Source organism: Pavona decussata, unplaced genomic scaffold (assembly GCF_977016875.1).
Source record: "Pavona decussata unplaced genomic scaffold, jaPavDecu1.1 SCAFFOLD_156, whole genome shotgun sequence".
Classification (NCBI taxonomy): Eukaryota; Metazoa; Cnidaria; class Anthozoa; order Scleractinia; family Agariciidae; genus Pavona; species Pavona decussata.
This window is the reverse complement of record NW_028145568.1, coordinates 2,179,222-2,205,709: the sequence shown is the minus strand read 5'-3', so window position 1 is coordinate 2,205,709 and position 26,488 is coordinate 2,179,222. Positions and strand designations below refer to the sequence as shown.

At 40.1% G+C, this 26,488-nt stretch overlaps 3 protein-coding genes across 5 annotated transcripts in view; 1 reads left to right on the top strand and 2 right to left on the bottom strand.

Moving 5' to 3' along the window:
* LOC146465247 (uncharacterized) overlaps positions 1-26,360 on the top strand; it is a 35,379-nt gene extending 9,019 nt beyond the window's left edge. The window contains exons 3-4 of one of the 3 annotated variants that reach the window (XM_085128562.1): positions 23,517-23,604; positions 25,702-26,360. In XM_085128562.1, the coding sequence (XP_084984688.1) occupies positions 23,517-23,604; positions 25,702-26,175 (562 nt within the window). In that variant the 3' untranslated portion in view covers positions 26,176-26,360. Of the gene's footprint in view, positions 1-58; positions 676-23,516; positions 23,605-25,701 lie in introns of those variants that run through there. The other 2 variants (XM_085128564.1, XM_085128563.1) reach the window with 2 other exon arrangements.
* The window catches only part of LOC146465230 (blastula protease 10-like), a 532,877-nt gene that overhangs the window by 368,895 nt on the left and 137,494 nt on the right, over positions 1-26,488 (bottom strand). The window lies entirely within an intron of this gene.
* Positions 2,253-3,390, bottom strand: LOC146465248 (uncharacterized). Its single transcript, XM_085128695.1, has one exon. It carries the CDS (start codon positions 3,304-3,306, stop codon positions 2,293-2,295), a length of 1,014 nt encoding a protein of 337 aa, XP_084984821.1. The 5' UTR covers positions 3,307-3,390; the 3' UTR covers positions 2,253-2,292.

Here is a 26,488-nt window from a genome sequence, read left to right as displayed (position 1 = left end):
GAAGGATATGCAACATAACTTGAAGCCAAGCTAAGCTAAATCATGCGATTTATTTCAGGTTGCCGAACTCAAAGCTCGGCTGGACAAGGCAGGCCAACCTGGGAGCTTTGCCTTACTCGATGACAATGGCCGTCTGCCTCAAGACCGCCTTGATGCTGGATACGACAAGTATTCAGCATACGACTTGGCCTGGCAGTCACTGCACATGTCGGCCGCTGCTGCCTGCAGAGGAAGCACCGCCTCAGGAGGAGGTGGACCCTGGCATAACACAGTAATGGTGAGAAATACCGCTGACAAGAAGTCCTGCACTGAGATCTGTGCTCCAACTGTTTTCAGAATCTGCGACGGAGAGGTTTCCGTGTATGGAAAAAAGGATAAGGCTACAAAGAATGGGCAGATCGTGGGCGCCTTTTACAACTACAATTGTGGCGGTCGACAAAACGGGGGGAACGAGGTATCCAGTTCTGACGAAACCGTCATGAATTACGACTACGACTATTTTAGCTTCTGCTGCTGCCGAAAGCCGTAAACAGAAAAGTGTTCTTGGCGTTGCTGTTAGCACGGCATTAAAACTATAAGGGTGATAAGGGTCGATAGGAATACATCAATCATTTATTGTTAGAATGTCTGGGAATAAAAAGGAGGAAGTTAAACCAAATAAATTATAGCTTTCAATGGTAAGCACTTCTTCTCATTTATTCATAGTATTCAGCATGAAATTTTCACCGCTCGTCATCTAACCTTTTAAAATTATTTGACTCTAAACCGGGGGTTTCCAAGGTTGAACACGTTGTATACAGAATCCCATGCGAGTGTCGACGTTCTGTGTACATTGGAGAGACACGGCGTCTTTTTTGACCAGATGAGCAAAGTCGGGCTGACAAAGAACGAAATAGAACAAGAAAAATAACCTTCCTCTACCGATCAGCAAACGGAAAAGGAAGGCCCAACTACGCCACAATCTAGATATCACAGTAAACATCGACTGAGCGGGAGGGGGATGCCAAGATTGTGAGCAAGAACTCTAAAATAGCTTGACATAGACACTTTAATCGCTTTTGGTACCACTAATATTCGAGGAGAAGTTAATTTTTTGTAAAAATTTGTTTATTCGCACCGCACGGCTCTTATGTGTTTGTAAACACATAAGTTTCAAAGCTCTGAAAAAGTTCTACCAAACACCAAAGACTATTTTTCCTTATTCTCCATTTCTTAACGTTTATTAAGAGACTAGAATTATCACTATAGGAGCGGAATTGACACAGTTTTGAATTTCCAAACATTTTTCCCGGGCCGCTAACTTGCTCTTAAACAAAAAATATTATCATGACGTGTAATTCGACGGCCGTTTACAAGTTATTTGTAAACGAAAATGTTTTCTTCCAGGCACTAAACAATCGATAATTTTCCTTTATGTTACGTGTTTCAAACTTGTATACAGATACTTTAAACCTTTCGATACCACCAATATTCGCAGAGAAATTATTTCTTGAACATTTTGTTTTGGAGTCGTGTACATGCAATGCATTTGCGCCGCTCTGCTTCCATACGCTTGGACTGTATAGACACGCACAAGTTACGGGCCACAACCAAGCGTTAAAGTCTTTTAAAATTTTTTTATAAACGGCCAGAATTATTTAAGTAGGAGCAATATTATCCGAGCGCCAAATATGTCTGGGGACCCTGTAAGCAACGACGACCGCCCTCTTCAGCAACAGCGCTGCAAATGAACAAAACAATCGCTCCGCATGTGCATTTTAAATTTTGGTACATTTCTTTGCCGTCCTCTGCAAAACAACAACGAGAAATGACCTTATATAGGGTTTTGTGGAGAACATGAGCAAACAACGTTGAATTTTTCTTTCTCTGTTAACTTGAACGCAACTCCTACCAATTTAGGCAACTTCCTAGCAGCTAGAGTTTACTAGTCTAATGCGTTTCCGAGTAACAATCAATAATTTGTCTTTATTTGACGTGTTTCTAGCTTTACAAACATTTTAAAATCGTTTTGATAGGACAAATATTTGCGGAGAAAGTAATTTTTGAACACTTTGTTTCAGGACAGTTTAGTTTGCACCCCACGGCTCTCATTCAGTTGTAAACACACTTAAAGATCTGTGCCAAGCAACCAAGAGCGATTTCTCCTTCTTCTCCTTTTCTTGCAAAAATTACAGAGAGATTTAAGGCTCGACGTTTCGGAATCATCTTGACTCCATTATCAAGAGAAAAAATCAGTTTGTGAACGCGGATATTTAAATAGGCTAGAGCTGAAAATTAACATATAATAGATGGTTAAACAAATACTTTAGCGCGAATTGAATCAGTTTGCACGTTCAGTTCTGATTTCAGTTTGCGTATGAAAAGCATCTCATAAATGAGGCAATCAAATTTGCTGGTGCATTTCGCAAGAACGTGAAACCGTTCTAAAAAACGCTGTGGTATCTGGTCATTATGTTGAAGATGGTAGTGTTTGTAAATGGAAGACGACTTTCTTTTGTGTCCGTCTACGTGCTCATGCAGGTGCCCACGCGTATACCCCACATATCCTGCATCGCACAGGTTACATTTAAATTCGTATACTACACATTGTTGGTTGACAATGGAGGGCTTGGCTTCTTGCACCTTAAGATCTTCATTGAGTTTTCGACTCACAAACACAGGTTGGATGGCAGTTCCTACTTTTAAACTTAATTTACTTAGTTGCTGTTTCGCAATGTTCGCTGAACTCTGATCTTTAAACGGTAGGATGACTCTAACGGTGTTTGCTTTCTCTTGTGACGATGGATAGGGCTGTGGATCAGATACCTTAGTGTCGATAACCTTTTTGATGGCCGTGTCATTTAAGTGTTGTGGGTATTTAAGCTTACTGAACACTTCTCTGAGCCGGTCGCATTCTTCGTGGAAATGTGACCAATCAGAAGATAATCGGTAGGCCCGGTCTAGCATGGTGTTAATTAAGCACCGTTTATAACGATCATCTACGTGGCTCTGGTAATGAAGTAGAAGGCCTGTATTGGTGGGCTTGATGTAAACCTTGGTTTCGATCTTGGGAGCTCGATTAAGTAATTCCACGCCAAGAAAGGGAAGCGACCCGTCATGTTCGGGCTCCATAGTGAATTTCACGGAAGAATGGCAATGGTTGAGCGTGCGTAAGAAGTGGTCAGCGGTTTCTCTATCGGGCATTATAGTAAGAGTGTCATCCACATACCTCCAGTAGAACGGGGGTACCAAGCCATCCTGTTGCAGAGTTTCCTCGATGGAGCACATGAAAACATTTGCAAGCAATGGGCCAAGAGGAGAACCCATTGCTACTCCGTCAATCTGCTCATACAACGACCCGTCAAACTGAAAGAGCTGGTTCTTAGTAGCTGCTTTAAGGAGGTGGACCAAATCTGCTTTAGTGAGGTTTAGTTTGGTGGTTTGATTAAACCAGTCTTTGGCAGTCCGTACAGGTGGGCTAGTCTAGAACCTTTAGGACGAAGAGAGTCGGCGATCGGCTTAGGTAGTATCCTACGTAAGAGCTGGCCATGCGAACGTCTAGCCATGCGCCCAATACTATCGGCTACATAGACATATAATTATGCACTGGCCAAGTGGCTTGAGGATAAACTGAAGCCCTTATCGTATAATCAATATACGGTATCTGATACTTTTCAGTTTGTGGACGAAATACAAGGCTTGAAGATCAACAATGGTGAGCTTTTGGTGTCTTATGACGTAACTTCGCTGTTTACAAATGTGCCTCTTGACGAGACGATTCAGATACTGGCTGACAAAGCCTTTGCTGATGACTGGTTTAATCAAACCACCAAACTAAACCTCACTAAAGCTTGCCTCATTCTTCTTTCAGCAGTTGGAGGTTGAAATTTTTTGATGATTAAACTCTGAGTCGCTATTTTGCAAGAAAGCTTATTTATTGATATCGTGTTGACAGTGTCTGGGACCGGAGCAGAGGTTTATAAGATTATTGTTAACTTATTGTTGTGTAGCCATCTGAATAATTGTCTTCTTTTGCGCATTTGGTTTAGACCTCTTGCATTCAAAGAACAAAAGGAAGCTGTGAAAGGAGTTGTCATTTTTTGATCGAATATTCGTTATTCAAAAAGGCGATAAACGTTGTTTATAAAACACTTAAATTTGGTAAAAATCAATCGTTCTGAGAACCCTTCCTTGCTTTCCAAATGCAGCAGTCTAGCTGTTTTAATTTTAGTACAGTGAGCACACATAATTTTATATTTATAGAAATAAAATAATTTTGGACGTGTCATGAGAAACAAACGGCACCAGATGCCTACAGAGACTAAAATGGGTACAAAGGGAATCGTAACTGCAAACATACCTACGAAATAGACAAAAAAGCACAAGAACCAGAATACACGTAAAGAAAAATCCATTTGGAGCATGCTGAGGAATACTTGGTAAAAGCCAATGAAAAAGAAAAAATGAAATGAAATAACCTCAGTTCGGCCGAGCCGTTTCTCCGCTACAGATATTTAATGTTAGATTTCAGCTCAGATGTTGTTTAGATCCGCTTCAGATTGTATTCTAATAGGCTCCTCGTCGGAAGAAGTTTTGACAAAAATCTTACCGTCTAAAGTCCAGACAGATGACAGGATTTTATCCTTTCTTTTTTTCAAAGCCTTTGATAGTAGGTCTCTTCTGAACGTTGTCAAGTTTTCGTTGATGTAGATGCGGTTTTGAGATTCGTCGGCTGGAGAATGATGTGGGAAGATATCGCTGACTTTAACATTTCTCAGCTTGAATCTTTCTCTGTAGATCTTGGCTTTAGCTTTATGACTGCAGAATTTTGCTATTATGGGCTTATTGCCCTTTTTCCGTTGAAGTTTATGAACGATCTCTATGTCATCTTGTTCAATATCGACATCAATCTTTTTGGCGACGCTGATAACAACATCCTGTGCGTTAGCGTACAAACATTCCGGTATGCCGTGAAACTCCAGGGAATTTTTACGTGTATACTGCTCAAGCGAATCTAAAGAAAACCATAGATTTTGTGTTTCGTCTTCCTGATCTTGTAGTACTTTTTTAGTGCTATCGAGTTCTTCTTTTGTCTTCTCGAGTTCCTTCCTCAGCATTGTATTCATCTGGCATGTCGTTTGGTGGTCCTTCTTTAGTTGTCTTAGTTCATTATCATTGAAGTCCACCGCTCTTTTCAAGTCGGCGAGTTCCTTTCTGAAGTTTTTGTTTTCCTCAACGATAGTAGCCATAGTAGCTTGAATGTTAACAAGCATACTTTTAATTTCTCGTAGGCTCGGTTCTTCTTCTTTGCTGCACGCGGTATCACTTTTATTGTCGGAGTCGTCTGCCATGTTGGATTTCTTGGCGACACTAGTATTTTCTTCCACGGATCCTCTGTCGCCTCTTTTGTGTTTCATCAGACTTAAATCCACAATAAAAAGCTTTCTATATCGATTTAGAGGCGACCCGCTTTATCATAGACTTGTATTTCGAGGCGGAGACGGCCAAAGCTGCTCAGCTTACAAAAACGTGGCCGCTTCTGGCGAGGCCGCGCATGCTCTTTTGTTTGCTCCTTTCGGCATTATTGCGTACGCTTTTCCGCTTTTTTGGACAACCTTTGTCGAAACAGCTGTATGTAACTGCAGAAAGGATGAGGAACTGGTACTTTTCCCGTTAATCAGATTATCCCGTAAATGTTCATGAATGTGGACGTGTTGTTTTGCCGGATGGTGTGTCGTACTTATAGCTGCTAATGTACGGAGTTCCACTGCAAACTCAGACTGGTTTGGTTGAAAAACGAAAAGCTACATTCTATAGTGTACAATAAGATATAAATTAATTCAAATTAAAAAAAAAAGATATAGCTAAAGTTAGCATTTCCTAGAAGGTGACAATTAACCAATAAATTTAACAGTATCAACATCCTATTTTCGTTTTTCATATTTTTTTTAAGAAGCCCCATCGGCCATCCGCCATCCACCGTCCGCCGTCCCCCGTCCGCCATCCGCCTTCCGCCATCCGCCATCCGCCATCCGCCGTCCGCCATCCACCGTCCGCCATCCGCCATCCGCCATCCGCCATCCGCCATCCGCCATCCGCCATCCGCCATCCGCCATCCGCCATCCACCATCCGCCATCCGCCATCCGTCGTCCGCCATCCACCGTCCGCCGTCCGCCATCCTCCGTCCGCCATCCGCCATCCGCCATCCGCCATCCGCCATCCGTCGTCCGCCATCCACCGTCCGCCATCCGCCATCCTCCGTCCGCCATCCGCCATCCGCCGTCCGCCATCCGCTGTCCGCTGTCCGCATCCGCCCGTCCGTATCCACGTGTTACAGAGGTCATAATAATTCATGAAAACAAAAACGAAATCTTCCATAATAAAAATAATAATATTTATTAATTTATAGTTACTTAGTTGTCTTATTATTCATCTTGTATTTTTTTATTGGTTTTAATGTAGGGCTCCTATGAAAACAGATATACTATTTGTATTCTGACGGGATTACCCTAGTTAAGTAAAGGTTTACTACTAATAATAATAATAAATAACGATAGCAATGATAATAATAATAATTGCCCCCGCAGGGTTTTGGCCCAGAGGCCAAAACCCGAGGGTATCTGTAAAACGCGGACCGGATGGCTGCTGATGGCGGATGCGGATGGCGGATGGGAAAATGCGGATGGAAAAATGCGGATGACAAAATAAAATAAAAAAATGAAAAAAATGAAAAAATGACATAAAATAGAAAGTATAAATATATAAATAGACAGATTAACAAGAAGAAAAAATTTGAATGGAAAATAACAACAACAATTAACAAAGGACTAACGTTACCCGAAAAAAATCGCCAGTAAACAAAGAACGGCGCTGGGACTTAAAGAGACCACTAAACAAACCATCAATTTGCTTTTAGTCGGTAGTCTTCATAAGACGTGTTAATAATCCTTGCGTTCCGTTCGTTGAATCGCTTTCTTTGCTTCCCGTTTTTCACTCGTATTTCTTCTATTAAACCGGGAATAAAAAAAATCGATTAAATGGCGTTAACTCAGAAAAAGACACGCACACTAAAACGCCATGAAGTGCGACTTTTTCATTGAGAATGTTCAGGTATAACTATATTATTGAATCTCTCACTAGCGCTCCTCTATCAAACCCTATATTTGCAGCCATGTTTGGATCGCCTGTGGCTCTCGTAGGAACGGGACCTCGATTTTCATTATGGTTTCTCAACTGTGGTATTTTTCCCGCCGAAATGATCATGTGGTTGATCGGTTGCAATTTTTGTAAATGGCTGAACGTTCTCGGGGAAAAAAAGCCAAAACAGATTCATACGGTACATTGAAAACGCTTTAATCATGGCTCACAGCTTTGTATGAATCTCACGAGTCTCCCGCACGCAACGGCGACTTGGCCGTCACTTATCACATAGACCTTATCATTATTTAAGACGCCACCTCGGCGGATGGCAAACGTTACAGGAATTCAGTCCGTTGATAAAACAAACAAGCGCACAGAACGTTTATTGGAAACTAGAAAAGAATGTGCAGGGGCACCCAAAGGAATATTTCAGGAAAATATCTGTTCGGATTGAAGGTTGCCTAAAAATTTCGAAAGTTTTCGCCTAGCGATCTCCTAGACTTTTCGAGGTTTTTCGGAAAACCATCAAGTTTCCCTAGAATTTTCGGAAATGATGTGCACACGTTTTATAACATTGTAACGTTAGTCCTTTCTTAATTGTTGTTGTCATTTTCCATTCAATTTTTTTCTTCTTGTTTATACTTTTTATTTTATTTTATTTTATTTTTTCATGTTTTCATTTTTTTTTTTTATTTTGTCATCCGCATTTTCCCATCCGCCATCCGCATCCGCCATCCGCAGCCATCCGGTCCGCGTTTTACAGATACCCAAAACCCGAGGAGGCACCCTAGGATTCCCCGCGTGTATACATATAAGGAATTTCAAAATGTAAGAAAGTAAGTACTGAAAGTAAATTTGTTAGTATGCGAAAAAAATTTCGATTTGATCAAACTAGGCGCGCACGGTGGTCTCGGATACTATTTCAGCAAGCGCGCAAGGTGCTGTCGGGTAGCTGTCATTCTGCAACCACGAGGTCTTCGAGCAGCGTTTGACGGTCTTGCGAGCAAGAGTTTGCGTTTCGTCGTCCTCTAGCAGCTTTTCGAGTTCTTTCTAGCAGTGTTTCAAGGTCTTGCAACCACGAGTTCGCATTTCGCCATCATTTAGCAGCATTTCAACCACGAGTTCGCGTTTTGCCATTTTCTAGCAGGTCAAGGTCTTGCAACCACGTAGTCACGTTTCGCCATCTTCTGCATCTTTAGCAGCCTTTCAAACCACGAGTTCACATAATTATACATACAATACTTTGCTGTTTCACAAAACAAAACTGTATGACTGTAATAGATTTCAATGTCAAATTTACAGAGAAATATGCTAACCAGTTACATGGATGTTAACTTCAATAAATATTCAAACGTTTCTTTTTAATTTTAACATTCGCATGCACAGTATTTATATCCAGTAAAAACCATAAACAGGTGTTAAACAGATCTTCAAAAGCGGGGCAGCTCTAGTGAAGACTATTACTAGTAATAATAATAATACAAGAGTGTGCACAGTAATAAGAAATAAATCGGTATTGAGATGCCGAAGCCATGGGGCTTATATGGCACAAGTCATACAGGATATGGAAAAACTTGGGTCTGATAAATTTGAGTTAGCGCTTTAAAGGGTACCAAGCAACGTTATCTAGCTATTATGCCTATGGCTTTACTGATTTTTAAAGTGATAAATCAAAGTGTGGTTTCCAAGTTAAATTTCTATCTATTAGAATACCAAGATATTTCAGATACTCCTTACATTCTAAAAGATCATGTTTATTTGTTTTAGTACCTAAGGTCATTATTTTAGGTTGAAATGTAGGGATCTTTTGGTACAGACATAAAATGACATAATTTGATTCCCTAGTATTTAGCGGGGTCTCTGTAAAACGCAGACCGGATGGCGGCGGATGGCGGATGGCGGATGATAAAATGCGGATGACAAAAAAAATTAAAAATAATAAATAAATAAAAGAAATAAATAAATAAACAATTTCTTACGCCCAATTTCTTTTAGAAGATTATGTAAAAATTACGTGAAAATTAAGTACTGATTCATGCCGAAGACTTACGCTATGGCTTGACTTTTGTTATATGTTAGGAAGTTGCACTAGGAAATAGCCGGAACAAATTTTTCTAACCGCTTTGCTTGACTTAAGGCGAGGGTATATCTGAAAGCTGTTTTCACGCCGCTTAAAATCGATTTAACGGAAATATCTCGTTCGCGTTTCAAGCAATACAAGAACCCTCAACCCTCAACAAGAACTCAAATCAATGTTTGGGGGTATTTTATAAATTGTGGGGGGATTTTTAGGTATATTTGGGAGGAGATAGTTTTTCTTAAAAGTGTAGTAAAATTTGGAGAAATAAGTAATAGTTAAGATTTGATGTAGTTTAAAAATTAGAATTTGAAGTTAAAAATTGATGTATGTACACTCAAACAGTCCTCTACTAACCTGGTGTGCTCTTGGGTTGGGGGCAACTTTCTGTTGGCGTTCCAAATATAATTTTCTTTCTTTTATCCCTTCTTTAAACCTCTTAAAATTCCATCCAAATTCACGTTTACCTCCACCTTAAGACAAGTAACAGAACTGGCAAATAGTCTCCTACGTAGACGTTCTTTGGGATCGTCACGCAATATTTCCTTCCCCACGAACGGAAATATGACGTGACGAGCCCTACGAACGTCTGCGTGGGAGGCTAAACGGCAAATCGTGTAAGTTATTTTGCTTACGATATACTGTCTACGTACGGGTCTAGGGGTAAGCTAAGCCTTCAGTGGCTGTAAAACAATGATAATAAGATTTACCTCGACAGAAGCCGGAAGACATTGGTCAAAGCTATAACTGAAATGCTACTATCGCAATTTTGTAACATGCATTAAAAACGCGATAGCTATGAATAATCCCTACCATCGTGGGCTGGACGAGCATTTTCACCATACATGTATAGTGAACACAAAAAAAGGTTAACAAAAATTGCCTGACATTAAAAAAAGGTTGAAGATCGATTGAGTTCAATCAATTCATTAACTTAACTCACCTCTTCTAAACAAAAGTTGGCTGGCCCAAATCCGCGTCGCCTTCCGACAACTCAGACATCAGTTAACCCAGGTGCGCGGTTCATTCACTCGAGCTATTACTTACACTAACAAGCCTTTCTACAGGTGCCGTGCACGTACAAACGCTCGGTGCAAAATTGACAACTATTTAGGGTAGGGTGGTGTGTCGATCAAGTACTGTAGTGGTAGTAGTGTAGTTTTCTTTGTTAAATGTTAGACTAACAAAGATGGGGAAAAAAGGACTGTAGTGAAAGTTCTTTCTTTTTCTCGGATCAGACGATACATAAAGAAAAAATGTGGGAAATCTGTGATTAATTTATTTATCAATTTATTTATTATTTTAATTTTTTTTGTCATCTGCATTTTATTATCCGCATTTTTCCATCCGCATTTTATTATCCGCATTTTATCATCCGCCATCCGCCATCCGCCATCCGCCATCCGCCATCCGCCATCCGCCGCCATCCGGTCTGCGTTTTACAGAGACCCTATTTAGCGTCAGCCTATTGGCTGTTAACCAGTCACAGAGTTTTATTAGTTCATCACTGACGTTTACTTCGAGAGTAATTAAGATTCTTTTGTGCGTAAAGTAAATTGGTATTATCGGCAGATAGATAAACTTGACATTTTGGAACAACTGCATCTGTCATCGATATAAATAAAGGAAACCATAGGTCCTAAAATCGATCCTTGCATGATCCGCAAGGAATGTTTTACTTGTTTGAAATGTTTGACCCAACGTGGGTTGTCTGAGTACGATCATCTAAGTAAGAAAAAAACCAACCATTAATGCCTCGACCGTACAGCAGAGACTTGCCTGGCGGGCAATATGGATTTTGAGTTTTTATTGAAATGTATTGGGTATTTCCCAGACTACCTTTCGGCATTGTCTCGTACCCTTTAACGCTTTTTTGGACAACCTTTGTCGAAACAGCTGTATACAGTGCAACAGTCCAAGCGCATGGGAGCAGAGCGGCGCAAATGCATTGCATGTACACGGCTCCAAAACAAAATGTTCGAAGTCGATTAAACTATCTGTGTAAAGCTTGAAACACGTAAGATAAAGACAAATTATCGATTTTTGTCTGGAAGAAAGCATTTTTGTTTACAAATAAATTGTAAACGGCCGTCGAGTTACAGATAAACATAATATTAAATATTTTTTGCGAAGGCAAGTTGAGCGGCCCGGGGAAAATGTTTGGAAATTCAAAACTGTGTCAATTCTTCTCCTATAGTAATATTTCTAGTCTATAAATTAACGTTATGAAAAGAAAAATACGGGAAATTACTCATTTGTGTTTGGTAGAATTATTTCAGAACTTTTAAACTTGTCTTTACAAACACATGAGAGCGGCTGTGCCATGGGTGCGAATAAGAAAAACACGACCACAAAACAAAATGTTCAAAAATTAATTTCTACACAAATATTGGTGGTATCGGAAGCTATTTTAGAGTTCTAAAAGTTACTGCTACTGATCACGAGCGGGAGATATAGGAAAATGTGAGGCTTCTTTAAACTTACTTTTCTTCGGCGCGCGCGGAGCTCCGCTAAAAGAACTAAATAACAAGATTTTCGAAAAAAAGATTTGCCAAAAGCTTTTTGAGATGCAGGTATAAGAAAATGAAGACCAATATTTAGACCCTGAATTTATTGTTTAAAGCATTCGCAAATTTCAGCTATGACTTTCTAATTGCGTTTTTATTTCTGTTATTTGACACTGACTTTAATGTCCTTCGGTCATACTATTCACCTTTTCATGGACTACCGTTAATGTCCGTTCGGCGTTCCGCTCATACTAATTTACCACGGTAGTGCCAAAAGTGAGAATATATACTGTGAATACATAATGTTCCCGCCACTCCGCGCGTCCAGGCCCTCCACGCCATCACATCTCTTCCCCATTTGCGGATAAAGTTCAAGGGTGCGTTAGTCTATGTGGTGCGCAATACAAAGAAAGAAACGAATAAATATTGTTACTCACAAATAAAGTTTTTGTATCTAGTGTCCTTTGTAGACGTTATTTTCCTTCTGGGCATGTCATGGGCCGCATGTCTTTGTTCACGGTCATTATCACGGTTAGCCTCCCACGCAGTCGTTTTTAGGGGACTCGTATTACCTCCTCCCCAGGAGTTAATACGAGTCCCCTAAAAACGATTGCGTGGGAGGCTATTTAGTATTACGGTCTGATCGGGGATGTTCAGCTCTCTGCATACGTTCACCTTCGACTGTGTCGACGTTTCATCTGGGCTTCTCTCATCAATGCTGAGGTTCGCGTATTCAATCCGTTGGCACCGCGTTTTCACCGCGGTCTGTTCTGGGCTGCTCCGAACCTGCTCTATCAACAGTAACAGCGTCGGGCTCAAATGCGTCTTCACTGTCGGAGTCATCACACTGAACCGATTCTCTACAGCCGTTCTTAAACAGCCTCTAATCCGCGTAGTTCCTGGTACGAATGTCCACATCGTTCTTGGCTGTGATCATGCTTGCCTTGACACCAATAACCACCTTTGGAGCCGGGTCATACAGAGGCGTTGAGCCGTGTTTCCGTTCTTGGTTACACAATACCGTGTCTCCGACTTTGATTTTCATCACAGCTGTGTGTCTTCTTTTATCCGCGTACTGCTTCATTTTCAATTTCTGCTTTTTGTCGCTATGGCGGATCACCGTGTCGTCCGGATGTTTAGGTTGTCGCTTCACCTCTGGGAATTTTCCCCGTAGTTCCTTTGTTCGGGCTGACTCCGGTTGTTGCATGTTCAGTTGCTCTCTATGCTCTTACTCCCCTGCGCACTTTATACCTCACCTGTTTGCCTTCCAATGCAGCGATCCGTGCAGTTTTCTTTATTCTCTGCATAAATCTTTCTACGTCGCCGTTGGCTTCTGCCCACCCTGGTGTGACCTTCCGGTGCTTGAACCCTTCTTCTTGTAAGTATTCTTCAAACTTATGGTTATTGAAAGGTAGACCGTTATCCGATTTGATCTCCTTTGGCACTCCATATGTGTCAAACACCCTCTTGAACACCGGAATGGTTACTTTTTCGCTAGTGGATCCCACGAATTCGACCACTGGGTATCTGGAATATTGCATAAATTTGAGAGTAGAATACGAGGGCGAGGTCTCCTTTAGCCATACGCCCGCACAAATCCACGCTGACCTCATCCCACGGTTTCCTCGGGTAGCTCTGTCATCTTCAGTGGATCGCGATGTGTTTGGGGTGTGTTAGATTAACAGGTGATGCAAGTGGATACAAACATGTCACATTGGGAGTCCATTCTCGGAAACCATACATGTGCTCTCAGAAGCTGTTTAATTTGTCCATATAAGCCCTTGATGCCCCTCATGCGCTATCTCTACCATCCTCTGCCTGAGTTTTGCCGGTACAACAATCCTGTCCCCTCTCAAGACCATCCCGTCTACTATGGTGAGTTCATGGAAAACGTGCCTGTATCCCTGTATGCTTGAAACCTTTGTGTCTATCCAGCCTTGGTTGATACACTCCTTAAATTCTTGTAGTGCCGGGTCTTCATCAGTAGCTTCCTTCACTTGGTCTCTGGTGACAGCTCTGGGCGCGTTGCACGTCACAACGTAGTTTACATGGTGGCGTACCTCCTTCGTCCTTCTCATTTCGAATTCGTAACACTCGAGGAGCGACATAGGGTGCTGTGATGTGTAGTCAGATATGTTTTTTCTTTCCCGGGCGGTATTCGACCAGAATTCCCTTTAGCTTTTCAATTCCCTGGAACCGGTCCTTGAATTCCTGAGATCTCCTTTACATTGTTGGTTTCTTAAGCTTGATTGCTTTCCTTTGTAATCGCATTGGTGACCTGAATCATTTCAAGGTCTCTTCTGTCTATGTAACTAAGAAACGGTGCGGTCTTTTATTAGCTGCCACGTGACCACTTTCATTTTCGTCTTAGATTCCGTAAGCTCTTCAAAACAACCCAGCACCAGTAGCGTGTTTGCCTCTGCAGCAGCCCCGTACGATTTTATTTGATATCTTGATTTTCTGATCTTTACTCTTTAGTCCAGGCCGAATTCCTTGAACATTAAATCATCCATAGCGTTGACCGTAGCACCGCTGTCAGGTAGCACCGTGACGCCAACGCCACTAATTAGCACTTTTTTAGGGGCCTATTGTCCGACGGTCCCATGGGTTTTACCTCTTGCAGCATGCAAGGGGACTCTTCGTCACTGCTGTCAGACGACGTGTCAGAGTTTTGCTCGCCAACTTACGCTAGATTCCTTGTGGCCTTAACTTCTTGCTTGCTTTTACACCATTTCGCAAAATGGTTTCTTCTCCCGCATCGTGTACACTGCTTTCCAAAAGCCGGGCATTTTCTTGGTCCACCTTGGTGCAGCCAATGTTTCCGGCAGTTAAAGCACGATTTTTCTCTACTTCTGTCCGCTGTGGTTTTATCGACCTCTTGCTTGACGGTAACATCATTTGGCGCTTGACTGTCTGCTTTCGTAGCGTGTTGGTCGTCGTTTCAAGGCCTCTGGCGTATTTAAGAGCTTCGACTAACGTTAGCTGGTCTTGTAACAACTTTCTCCTCACCCTTTTGGATTTACCGTTCTCTATCATGGCCATTAGTATCTCAGTATCTAACCAGCCTGCCGGGAAATCACAGTTTTTACCTTCTGCTGTGAGCTTAGCGATGAACGAATCCCAGGTTTCGTCTTTGCCTTGTTTGATGCAACGAAATTTATGTATATTGAACAGCCGGTTTGGCGATTCTTTGAACTTGTTAAGTAGCGCGTTGATGGCTCCGTCCAGATCCGTTCCCATGTCAACAAGCTGTCCAAATATATCGAGAGTGCTTTCAACTATCGAATCTAACAATAACGACCGTTGTTGTGCTTGTGTGTGATGTTGTAGGCTTTCAAGTCGTTGTCTTTGAATCGTTTGGCATATTTTTTACGAAGCGTTCGTAGGCGTTTTCAGGATGTTTCCAAACATCGAATTCGGGAAATTGCCTGTATCTAATGTTGACGGCCATTCCACTTCTGTCTTCGTCGGCAATTTAATGTCCTTAAGTCATAAGGGACTTCAGACTTCAGACCTCGGACTTCAGACTTCGGACTTCGGACATCATACTTCGGACTTCGGACTTCGGACTTCGGACTTCGGACTTCGGACTTCGGACTTTGGCCTTTGGACTTCAGTCATAAGGGACTTCAGACTTCAGACCTCGGACTTCAGACTTCGGACTTCGGACTTCAGACTTCAGACCTCGAACTTCGAACTTCGAAACTAAATGCGTTCATCGCACTTCCTGAACAATTTCGATAAGTTTTTTATTCAAAACTTGTCTCACTCATACATACGAACTGTTCCAGTTTTGGCCATCCGATCGTCGTGGACTTCATTTCCAAGCTAATTTATATAGAATAAGCTTATCCTTATCTACGGGGATTCCTCTAAAACCATAAAAGTTACTGTAAGAAAAGTAATTTTCTTCGTTAAAAAAATGGGATTTTCCATTTTCCGAAGAAAACGGTCTGTCAAAAATTGGTTGCCATGGTAACATCAAAGTCGCTGAACACTAACAGTAACCACAGCAAGTTGTTCCCAGAAAAATGTCTGAAAAAGTAACCAAATCTCATGGCATTTCTTTAAATATAAAAAAAAGTTCTCACATTCAAAGTCATTGTGGGCAGAATCTGCCCCCCTCCCTCGCCTTCTTTTGTTGATAGGGTTGGGGTTGACTAGATCTCCCTTCCCAAAATATTCCCATAATAGAAACAAATAAATGGGGGAAACTTATTGAACTAAGCTTTAGCTACTCATCCATTTTTATGACGAAGCATACAAAATAAGCAAAACATATGACATAAAACAAGGCCGGTTAAACTATGTCACAAACAGTCGATCGTGTTTTCGGTATGTTATATTTAGTCACTCGCTTATCGTTTTGTTCTTACAGAACTGCTGTGATTCAAGTCTGAAGTCTGAAGTCCGAAGTCCGAAATCTGAAGTCTGGAAAGCCAAAATCTCGAAAATTACTATATCCCTAAAAAGAAAGTAATCTCGTAGAATGTAGTGCAACTCGCGGTTACCATATGCAGGTGTATACATACATTTCCAAAACAACTCGACCTCAGTCCAGTTGTAGGTACACACTCAGATAGATAAAATGACATTTCCAAAGACCGAAGTCTGAAGTCTGAAGTCCCTTCTCAGCCACGGTAATACACTTATTCATGGCTACCGTTAATGTCCGTTCGGCGTTCCGCTCATACTAATTTACATAGTGGCAAAGGTGAGAATATGTACTGTGAATACATAATGTTCCCGCCTCTCCGCGCGTTCAGCATCGCACCGACATTATTTAGGAATATACCGTGAATTAATCCTTTTTTTCATTTTTTTGTTTAATCTAAAGCCGGCGACACACCTGGCAATTTTATACCCCGATCGCGGCGAATTTGATCGCCACCGATTGATGCGGACACACTTGGCGATTTTTTACGCCGATCGCGGTGATGTGGCGATTCATGTGATAAAATCGCCCAACCTGATGGGTTAACTTTACCAACGATTGGCAGTAATGGCCGTAGAAAATCACGGGAACGGACACACTTGGCGAATGCCGACGAATTTAATCTGACATACCAGGGATCGGCGACTTATACGCCGATCGCGATCGCGGCGATCGGCGAAAATCGCAATCGCTCCACCGGCCACACCTGGCGATTTTCGCAGATCGCGACGATCGGCGTATAAAATCGCCAAGTGTGTCGCCCGCTTAACTATTATTGCATGAAATCGCTACCCGCCTCGATTAGCATTTAGCTATTTTCGAGTAGCAACAGACAGTGCAAAAATGTATGACTGTGTAATAAAGTTGAAGTTGAAATTGAAGGCCAGAATTATTTTATTTTTATTAGGAACAATACTGACTGAGTTCTGATTTTTCAAACATTTTTACCCGAGCGCCAAATATGTCAGGAAACCCTGTTAAGCAACGACGACGGCAGCGACAACGCTGCAAATGAACAATGAACAAAAACAATCGCTTGGCATGTGTATTTTAAATTTTGGTACATTTCGTTGCCATCCTCCGCAAAACAACAACGTGAAATGACCTAATTCAAGGTTTTGTGGAGGACATGAGCAAACGACAGTGAATTTTCCTCTCTCTCTCTCTCTCCCTCTCTCTCTCTCTCTCTCTCTGGCTTGAACGCATCTCCTACCAATTTAGGCAAATCGCTAGCCGTTTACAAGTCTAATGTGTTTCCCAGCAACAATCAATAATTTTTCCTTATCTTACGTGTTTCAAGCTTTACAAATATACTTAAATCGATTCGATAGGACAAATATTCGAGGAGAAACTAATTTTTGAACATTTTGTTTCGGCTGGGGGCAGTTTCGTTCGCACCGCCCGGCTCTCGTGCAATTGTAAACACACACAACTTCTAATTTTAATTAGAAGTTGTGTCTTTAAGAGCTTAAAAGCTCTTAAAGATCTCTGCAAAGCAACAAAGAGTGATTTCCCTGTGTTCTCCTTTTCTTGACGTTTACTTAGATTTCAGTAGGAGCAACATTGACTTAGTTATAAATTTTAAATATTTTTTTGGGACACGAAACTGCTATTGAACTATGCTCTTGTAAGAGAATTCATCACAAGGATAAAGCGATGATAGGAAGAACGTCGGACCATCAAGTACGTGAGAGTAAAATGCACTGTCTCGATTAATTAGCATCTAGTAATTTTGCCCTCAGTGTCATAAATATTGTAAATTGTTGTAATATTTAAAACACGAGCAGCAGTGTTTTATCGGGATTTAAAACCACGAGGCGCAACCGAGTGGTTTTAGCCCAGATATAACACGCGCTGCGAGTTTTTTGTACGGCTTCAAAAACATTCCTGGAAAAGCGTGTGTCAAGAGAGTTCATAACAATGATCCTTTTGTGAACGTTGGAAATTAGCATACGAGAAAAACATTAAACACCGCATACTAATAAGAAGGAGGTTTTATCGGGTTTTAAAACCACTGCACGTGATGTTTTATCGACCATTTGATAGGTCAATGGGCTTATGAGTTATTAATAAGTTTTTGAAATTGTTGGTAAGCAGTTTGCTGCCTAAGCACTAAAAAGAAATATGACTCCAGAAAGGATGAGGGATTTTGTAAGGTTGTTACGTTCATATAATAAGCAGACATATAAATGCCATTTAAAAAGTAATTGTGGAGCTACGCAAGGCTTGCCTAAATATATATATTACTAAAGAAAGTTTCAAATTAAGCTGATAACATCTAAGACTATTCGATAGGACTTAAAATATAAAGAAACATAAACACATAATATTTCACTGCTTTTATTACCGCCAGTTCAGTCATGATCAGTTAATAACCTGATTTTCGCTTCAAAGATGCAAGTAACCAAAGCACAATTATTGCTGAAAGATCCTCGGCTCCGTGTCATGCCTTTTGGAATTGGTAAACTCTTTGGAGGAAAATTTGAATGTTTTAATTAAGAAGAAACAAAATACGCATAAATAGGCCTTATCACGGTTTTCGACGCCATTTTGACGGGTAGGCAAACAGGCTCGAAATAACAGTGTTTGTATGGAAATCCAATGTCAAATAATTTTTATAAAACATCGCTTCTGAAAAATTCATGAATTAGAAACTTTTGGCACTAGGAAAAGGATTTTAAGAACAAAATTGGAGGGACGTAGCTGTGACAGAAAGCGTCCAGTCGTGTTTTGAACTTTCCATACATTTGTCTGTATAGCGAACCAGCCGTGAACTGCTACTAAAAATAGTTCGCGGGAAAAAATACAGGGAAATGTATGGAAAGTTCAAAACACGACTGGACGCTTTCTGTCACAGCTACATCCCTCCAATTTTTTCCTTAAAATCCTCTTCCTAGTGCCGAAAGTTTCCAATTCATGAATTTTTCAGAAGCGATGTTTTATGAAAATTATTTGACATCGGATTTCCATACAAACACTGTTATTTCAAGCCTGTTTGCCTACCCGTCAAAATGGCGTCGAAAACCGTGATAAGGCCTATTGTCCTATCACTAACGTAAATTGAATAAATTCGCAAGTTACCAAAATAAAATAGCAATAACCAGTCCCGTCTTTGACATTTTTCTGTCTCAGAGCTGTCTGTTGACCGTTTGGTTTTTGATGTGCAAGTCTTTTATGCATTCTCCAGTTTTATTCTGTTAGCTAGGCGAGAGGTACAGGCGACTATTCTTTTCGCGAGTATATGAAAATTCATATATTTGAACTGTGAAAGAAAGAATAAATAAGTGAGTGATCATCACAGTTGTATACGCAACTTAAGCAGTAGCAAAAACAAAGCCTGAAAAGAATTCAGGCTTGAACAGGATTCGAACCCATGAGTTCTCCGATACAATTGCACTCCTCTACCAACTGAGCTATCAAGCCAACTGGGAGCTGGTCATATTGCGAATTCGTAATAACCCCGTTGAGGTGATGAGATGAAATGAATATCTAAAAAGTGAACTGCGGAAGAAAGATTAAATAACTGAATGATCATCACAGTTTTATACGCAACCTTGAAAAAAATTCAGGCTTGAACGTTTGCTACTAGTTAAGCTAGAGTTGCTTTTGAATACGCCTCGAGTAACTCTTACGCTTCTTAGCAACCTCACGTGTGTGCCAATAACTCGATAGTTGCAGGATGCACGTTTGCCCTTTATTAAATCTTTCAGCGCCATTAAAAACTGAACTTTTCTTTAAAAGTTTCTTAAAGACCGAACTTTCGTCCCTTACCGTAAAAGCAAAACAAAAGAATTTGTAAAATTGCTTGTCCCGAAAGTGGTTGCGGTCGTTTCAGAAAAAAAAGCAGTGGTCAGTTTGTAAAACTGCTTGTCCCGAAAGCGGTTGCGGTCGCTTCAGAAATAAGAGCAGTGGTCACTTACGAGAGAGTTTTGGAAACGGTATTTGAATGAGAAACAACGGGCGGTTTTTTAATTTAGCTACATGCATTTGTCTGTATAGCGAACCAGCCGTGAGCTGCTACTGAAAATAGTTCGCGGGAAAAAATACTGGGAAATGTATGGAAAGTTCAAAACACGACTGGACGCTTTCTGTCACAGCTACATCCCTCCAATTTTGTTCTTAAAATCCTTTTCCTAGTGCCAAAGGTTTCCAATTCATTAATTTTTCAGAAGCGATGTTTTATGAAAATTATTTGACATCGGATTTCCATATAAACACTGTTATTTCAAGCTTGTTTGCCTACCCGTCAAAATGGCGTCGAAAAACCATGATAAGGCCTATTAATTCAACGCGTGTGGTGTGGCAACCAATCGGTCGTTAAGCGAAATCAAGAATTCGACTATCATTGTTTTCTCCCTACTTAAATTAAAAGCCTTTTGATACAGCACACTTCTTTGATATGCTAGAAAGGTGAAGACTTCGCTGAAAAGGTGGTAAGATAACAAAATGAAGCATCACTTTAAACTAAATAAATTGTAGCCATTCGGCATATGAGGGACCTGTTTATTCTTGAATTGTTCCCATCAGTATTCTAATCACAACTCGTCTATGCGCGTTTTCGAAATATAAGTGAGTTCTGATATATTGGAAACGTTTGCCTGAATTTTAAAACACAGTTATCGGCATTTTACTGTTTGTAGCCTTTCATGTTTTTGCCGCCAAGGCCACAGTATTTGTTGTAACCTAAAACTGGCTTCATTTTTCATGCTCAGTGTTTGTAGCTTCAATCCGATTTTCCTCATATAGATTTACAATACTTGAATAAGCTGGTTAAACTTCAAGCTAGAAGGTCATTTATTGAAAGCCACAATTGATCTAGGACACCAAAAATGAAATAACATTTGTTAAGAATAAATAGCATTGAACGATATCAAATCCCATTATAGTAAAATAATATTAAAAAAAAAACGAATGGTGACACAGGCCACAAAGCTCTCAACAATTAGAATTATTGCCACAGCATTGTTTAGATTAGTAGCTCCGTCGAAATAATACGTACCAAGTTTTCCTCGCCTTTTATCGCTGATCTTAACATCCTTATATAAATAACTTCATTTTAAATGAAAGTTTATAGAAAGTTTATATGTGTTCTTCTGTCGTGAATTGTAATACCGTCGTGAATTGTACTAACAGTTGTCGTGAATTGTGACAACGTACCTATAGTGAATTGTAATAACCTGTTGACGTTATTTGTAATAATGCGAGCTGTCGTGAATTGTAATACCACATTGTCGTGATTTGTAATAAGTCTTAAGAACAAACAATTACAATGATGGTAAAATAATGAAGACAGGCCAAACACGGCTCCTATTAGTCGAGATAGGAGAATATGACCTTCAAAGCTAATTTCCTCCTACGAGTACGTCTTTCAAAGATCTCCCTTTTCTGTACGAAAGTAGGGAAGGATCTTTGTAGATCTCTCTTAGCAGAGGCCTGTTTTCTATCAAGTGCCATTTACTCATCTGAATGGTTCTTAGGTAAAGCACAGAAGGGCGATATTCTGTAACAAACGCCAAAATGTTTTTGCGCGTTTTTTGTTTGCTTTGTAGGTCTGACATTCTTTCTTTGAAATTGACTTCTGAGAGAGTTTTATTTATAAGGTTATCGGGGTAACCTCTGTAGCGTAATCTCTGTTTGAATAGAAAAATGTTTTCTTCAATGTTGTTTTTGAAGATTTTGGTTTTGAGAAGTCTTCAAGGAACTGTTATTTACAACCGAGTGTCAAGTATGTACATGACTTTCATACGTTGAGACAACGTGCTTGCAGAGCATTTAAAAAGAATGAGACTTCCTTGTCCAAATGTATTCATTTACCGCTCAAGATCTCTTTCGTATTTTAAAATACTTTGTTATGAAAAAGCGTATTTTTGTCGTATTTTAGAAAAGACACGCAGTTGAAATACGGTCAGTGAAATCATTTTGCCCAACTAAGGGTGCTTGTCAAATTGTACTGTTTGGGTGTTAAAACGTTGTAATGCTTCAATTTCAAAGCGTAAACATATGTTACGAAAGTAAGCTGGATTTTGTGTTTCAAAATTTTAAAAAATACGCATGGATCAAAATAAAGGTTGGTTTTTTTGCGTCATTTTTGTTATTTTCTTTTGCAATTGTTTGTTCTTAAGACTTATTACAAATCACGACAACGTGGTATTACAATTCACAACAGCTCGGATTATTACAAATTACGACAATAGGTTATTACAATTCACGATAGGTACGTTCTTACAATTCGCGACAAGTGCTATTACAATTCACGACAGGTATTACAATGCACGACAAGTGTTATTACAATTCACGACAGGTATTACAATTCACGACGGTATTGCAATTCACGACAGAACACATATGTCGTTGAAAATTAATTCAGCTCCTATGAACCAGCATCCCTCTTATCCTTGATACTTGATAAAGCCTTAGCTTTTAGCTTTTATCATTTTTTTAATTCTATTTAACTCTATCCATAATATACTACGCTCTTTTTGTAAGAACACTGTTTGTAAGAATATTGTTTTTCCGGGTAAGGATTAATTATTCTTATTTTTCTGCCGATGTTAGGCTAAAAAGTATTTTTGTGAATATTCTTAGATTATAGCGTATGACATTGCCGTTTTAGAATGTACTGGGGTATACTTTTTGCGGTTCAAGTCTTTTGTGCTGTATACCATACATATGTATTACATGTACCGTTCACCGAACTATGATTACCATTGAACATTTGGCTAGCGCAATTTTTTTTTTTTTTTTCATTTTGTTGGCTAGTTTCGCCGTTAAAGAAAGAAAGAATTTCATACGGTTTGGTTAAAAACATTGTATTGTATTTGCAAATCTTCAACACACAAATTTACATTCTTTTCAAAATCTCAGCCTCGGGTTTATTCTTGAAATATTCTTAAACTTTCGCAAGTTTCAGCCTAGATATTCTTACAAAATAAATTCTTATAAAAGAAAAGAAGTGTAGATATAAAATGATTTAAAAAAAACGAAAACAAGAACTGTGTTTTGATACTTAATGAATTGCAGTAATAGATAAAAAAATTTTATTTGGTAAATTATTGATTTTTCTCCGTTGACTATGTATAAGGCTACCATTTTTATTGCTCAAATTCGTTTTTTACGTAGTCTCCTAAAATGCTTTCTTTTCTTTTTTTCTTTATTTTTGTCTCACCTTTTCTCTCAGACTGATCCATATTCAAACCAACCTTTGTCCATACAAACAGCCCCTGTGTTTACTTTTATAAGGTAACGGAGCAACAAAAGTTGCCTGATCATAATGTGATTTTTAAATATAATAAGGAGAGTAGATTGAAAATTCACAACATCCATAAAAACATTCATTTTAAAAAACATATTTCCCTTTCTTCTTAGATCAAAGAAAATGTCTTGTTTCTCTACTTCTCTACTTGTTCTACTGTTCATCACTGGGATGGATGCTGGCCGAAGAAGATGGAAGATATTAAAACAAGAGGTTAGCAATTACTGTATTTCCTCAAACATGACAGCGTTTATTTCGATTTGTGTTTTTCGATTTAACTTTTCAACTTTTCATGTTCTTGCCTGATGTTATTTCGTAAACTTGGAAGTATTGTGCACGACTTAGCAGCCAACTATGAATGCGATCTCAGACTTTCGCCATCTAGAGAATACCTCGATCGATCGATCGATCCCTCCAGGCGTGTTCGCAAACCGGCTGTTATTCAGTTATTATTATTCCATACACGTTGCGTTTATATTACGCCGACTAACGGTTCTATTTGCATTGGAAACTGAAGATGGATGTAGGTCATCCGAAACATGTATCAAACAAACCGTGTGCTGTTATTTGAAGATAATTTCTTGTGTGCTGTGTGTTATTCCGTAAACTTGGAAGTAATGTGCACGACTTCAATTAGCAGCCAAATATGAACGAATGATGTCGATCTCAGCTGAGTGACTTTAGCCATCTAGAGAAGACCTCGAACAAGGCAAGGAAAGCGCAATTGGACGTGAATTTCTTAAAGAAATGTCTATCGCTCCATGTGTTCCCAAAGTTGTTATTCAGTTAAATTTAGATAATTTTTTTTTCCATAAACTTCCAAGATTGTATCACCTGGCACAACTAGGGCGAGGACCGACTCATTCGAGGGAGGGCGCCGTCTTTTAAAATGTAGTGTGGTTCGAGGTAATATTCCTTCTTACTCTCTGTTTATCTGTCTCTCCGTCAAAAATGATGTGGTGTCACGAAGCACATGAAGAGCGATAAAGGAGAAGTGGCGCCAGGGAAATCACTGAACATTTCAAGGAGCATTTTACAGAAATCAGCCCTTAGACTTGCTTTCATGCAACATGCGGCACAAATTTTAGGACTTTTTGTACAAATTCAAGCCTCAGCTTTCTAAGGTTAGCGTAGAATGCGTTCCGTCCGTCTCGCCGATTGAACTTCACTATGATCTTCGCTGGGGCTTCTGAGTTGTAAGATGCGCACTGGACATGTCCTCCTCTTTAATTGGAACTTCTATGACTTTCCCAATCGATACGACTCAGTATGTCGTTACTGGTGTAGTTTTCGCTTTTCGGAAATCCGGATTTCAAAGCAATCTCTTCTAACATATTAAGCGAGGTCCTCGAAGCCAGTGTTTGCACGGCTGCGACAGTCCTTTTTAAAGTTAGCAAGATCGGATTATGCTTCTTTTATCTTCGTGGTATTGCTAGTTACTCTTTCGTTGGTCAGTTGAAGCTGTGAAAGCACTTCTTCTTAATTCTCATCTAAAATTCAACCAGGTATTTTAATTCAGTAACGCTTGTAACTAAACGCTCGAGTTTTCTCTTCAACGGTTCCATGGCCTCTTTGAGTAGGCTCACTATTTCCTCTTTGGTAGCCATGATGGCGGCAGTGTCACAATTAGCGGAGACCTAAAAAACGAGGCCGACCGCCATTCATATACTGGTGTCCATTCTTCACAAACATAAAAATCTGGAGACTGACTCGAAAACCCCTTAGTTACTTCGGTCTCTAGATTCTAATTTATTTATTTATTTATTTTATGATAATTCGTGTAAGCACAAGAGCAAAGTTATTATTTTGAATCTCGACAAGTATATACCTCAGGAAGTGCCCAAAGGGTGATTCCCCCTTTGCCTTATAAGAAACCACACCGAGTAAAATTCTTGACGTTATTAAAACTATGTCGTCTGCACTAGATGGTATTTTGGGTTTATTAATAAAGGAGGCACCTCTGATAATTTGTAATACCTTGATGGTCACGTTTACAAGTCAATTGAGTGTAGTGCTTGAAGCTGGCAAAGGTTACACCGAATCATAAGGCAAGAGGGAGCCTATCGCTGTGCTTTCATCAATCGCGAAAACTTTTGAAAGGATTGTTTAGAGCCAGTTTATTCTTATTTCAACCAATCTCAATAAGTCTCAAAAAGACCTTAATGAGGGAATGGAGTATTACTTTCTGCAGTTGAAAGAGTGAAATATAAAAATGACTCTCACATAAAATTTATACATTTTTTGGTTAATAGAGGAGTTAAGCAACATAACTTGAAGCCAAGCTAAGCTATATCCTGCGATTTATTTCAGGTTGCCGAACTCAAAGCTCGGCTGGACAAGGCCGGCCAACCTGGGGGCTTTGCCTTACTCGATGACAATGGCCGTCTGCCTCAAGACCGCCTTAATGCTGGATACGACAAGAATACGGCGTACGACTTGGCCTGGCAGGCACTGCACATGTCAGCGACTGCTGCCTGCAGAGGAAGCACCGCCACAGGAGGAAGTGGACCCTGGGCTAACGTGGTAACGGTGAGAAATGCCGCTGACAAGAAGACCTGCACTGAGCTCTGTGCGGCAACTCCTGGGTTCACCACCTGCGACGCAGAGGTTTCCGTGTATGGAAAAAAAAATAAGGCTACGGTGAATGGGCAGATCATAGGCCACTTTTACAACCACACATGTAGCGGTCAAGAATATGGGGGGAACGAGGTATCCAGTTCTGACGAAATCATCATGAATTACGATTACGCCTATTTTAGCTTCTGCTGCTGCCGAAAGCCGTAAACAGAAAAGTGTTCTTGGCGTTGCTGTTAGCGGGGCATTAAAACTATAACGATGATTAGGGTCTCAATAGGAATACATCAATCATTTATTGTTTGAATGTCTGGGAATAAAAAGGTGGAAGTTAAACCAAATAAATTAAAGCTTTCAATGGTAAGCACTTCTTCTTTTTTATTCATAGTATTCAGTATGAAATTTTCACCGCTCGTCATCTAACCTTTTAAAATTATTTGACTCTAAAACGGGGTTTTCCGAGGTTGAACACGTTGTATACAGAATCCCATGCGAGTGTCGAAGTTCTGCGTACATTGGAGGG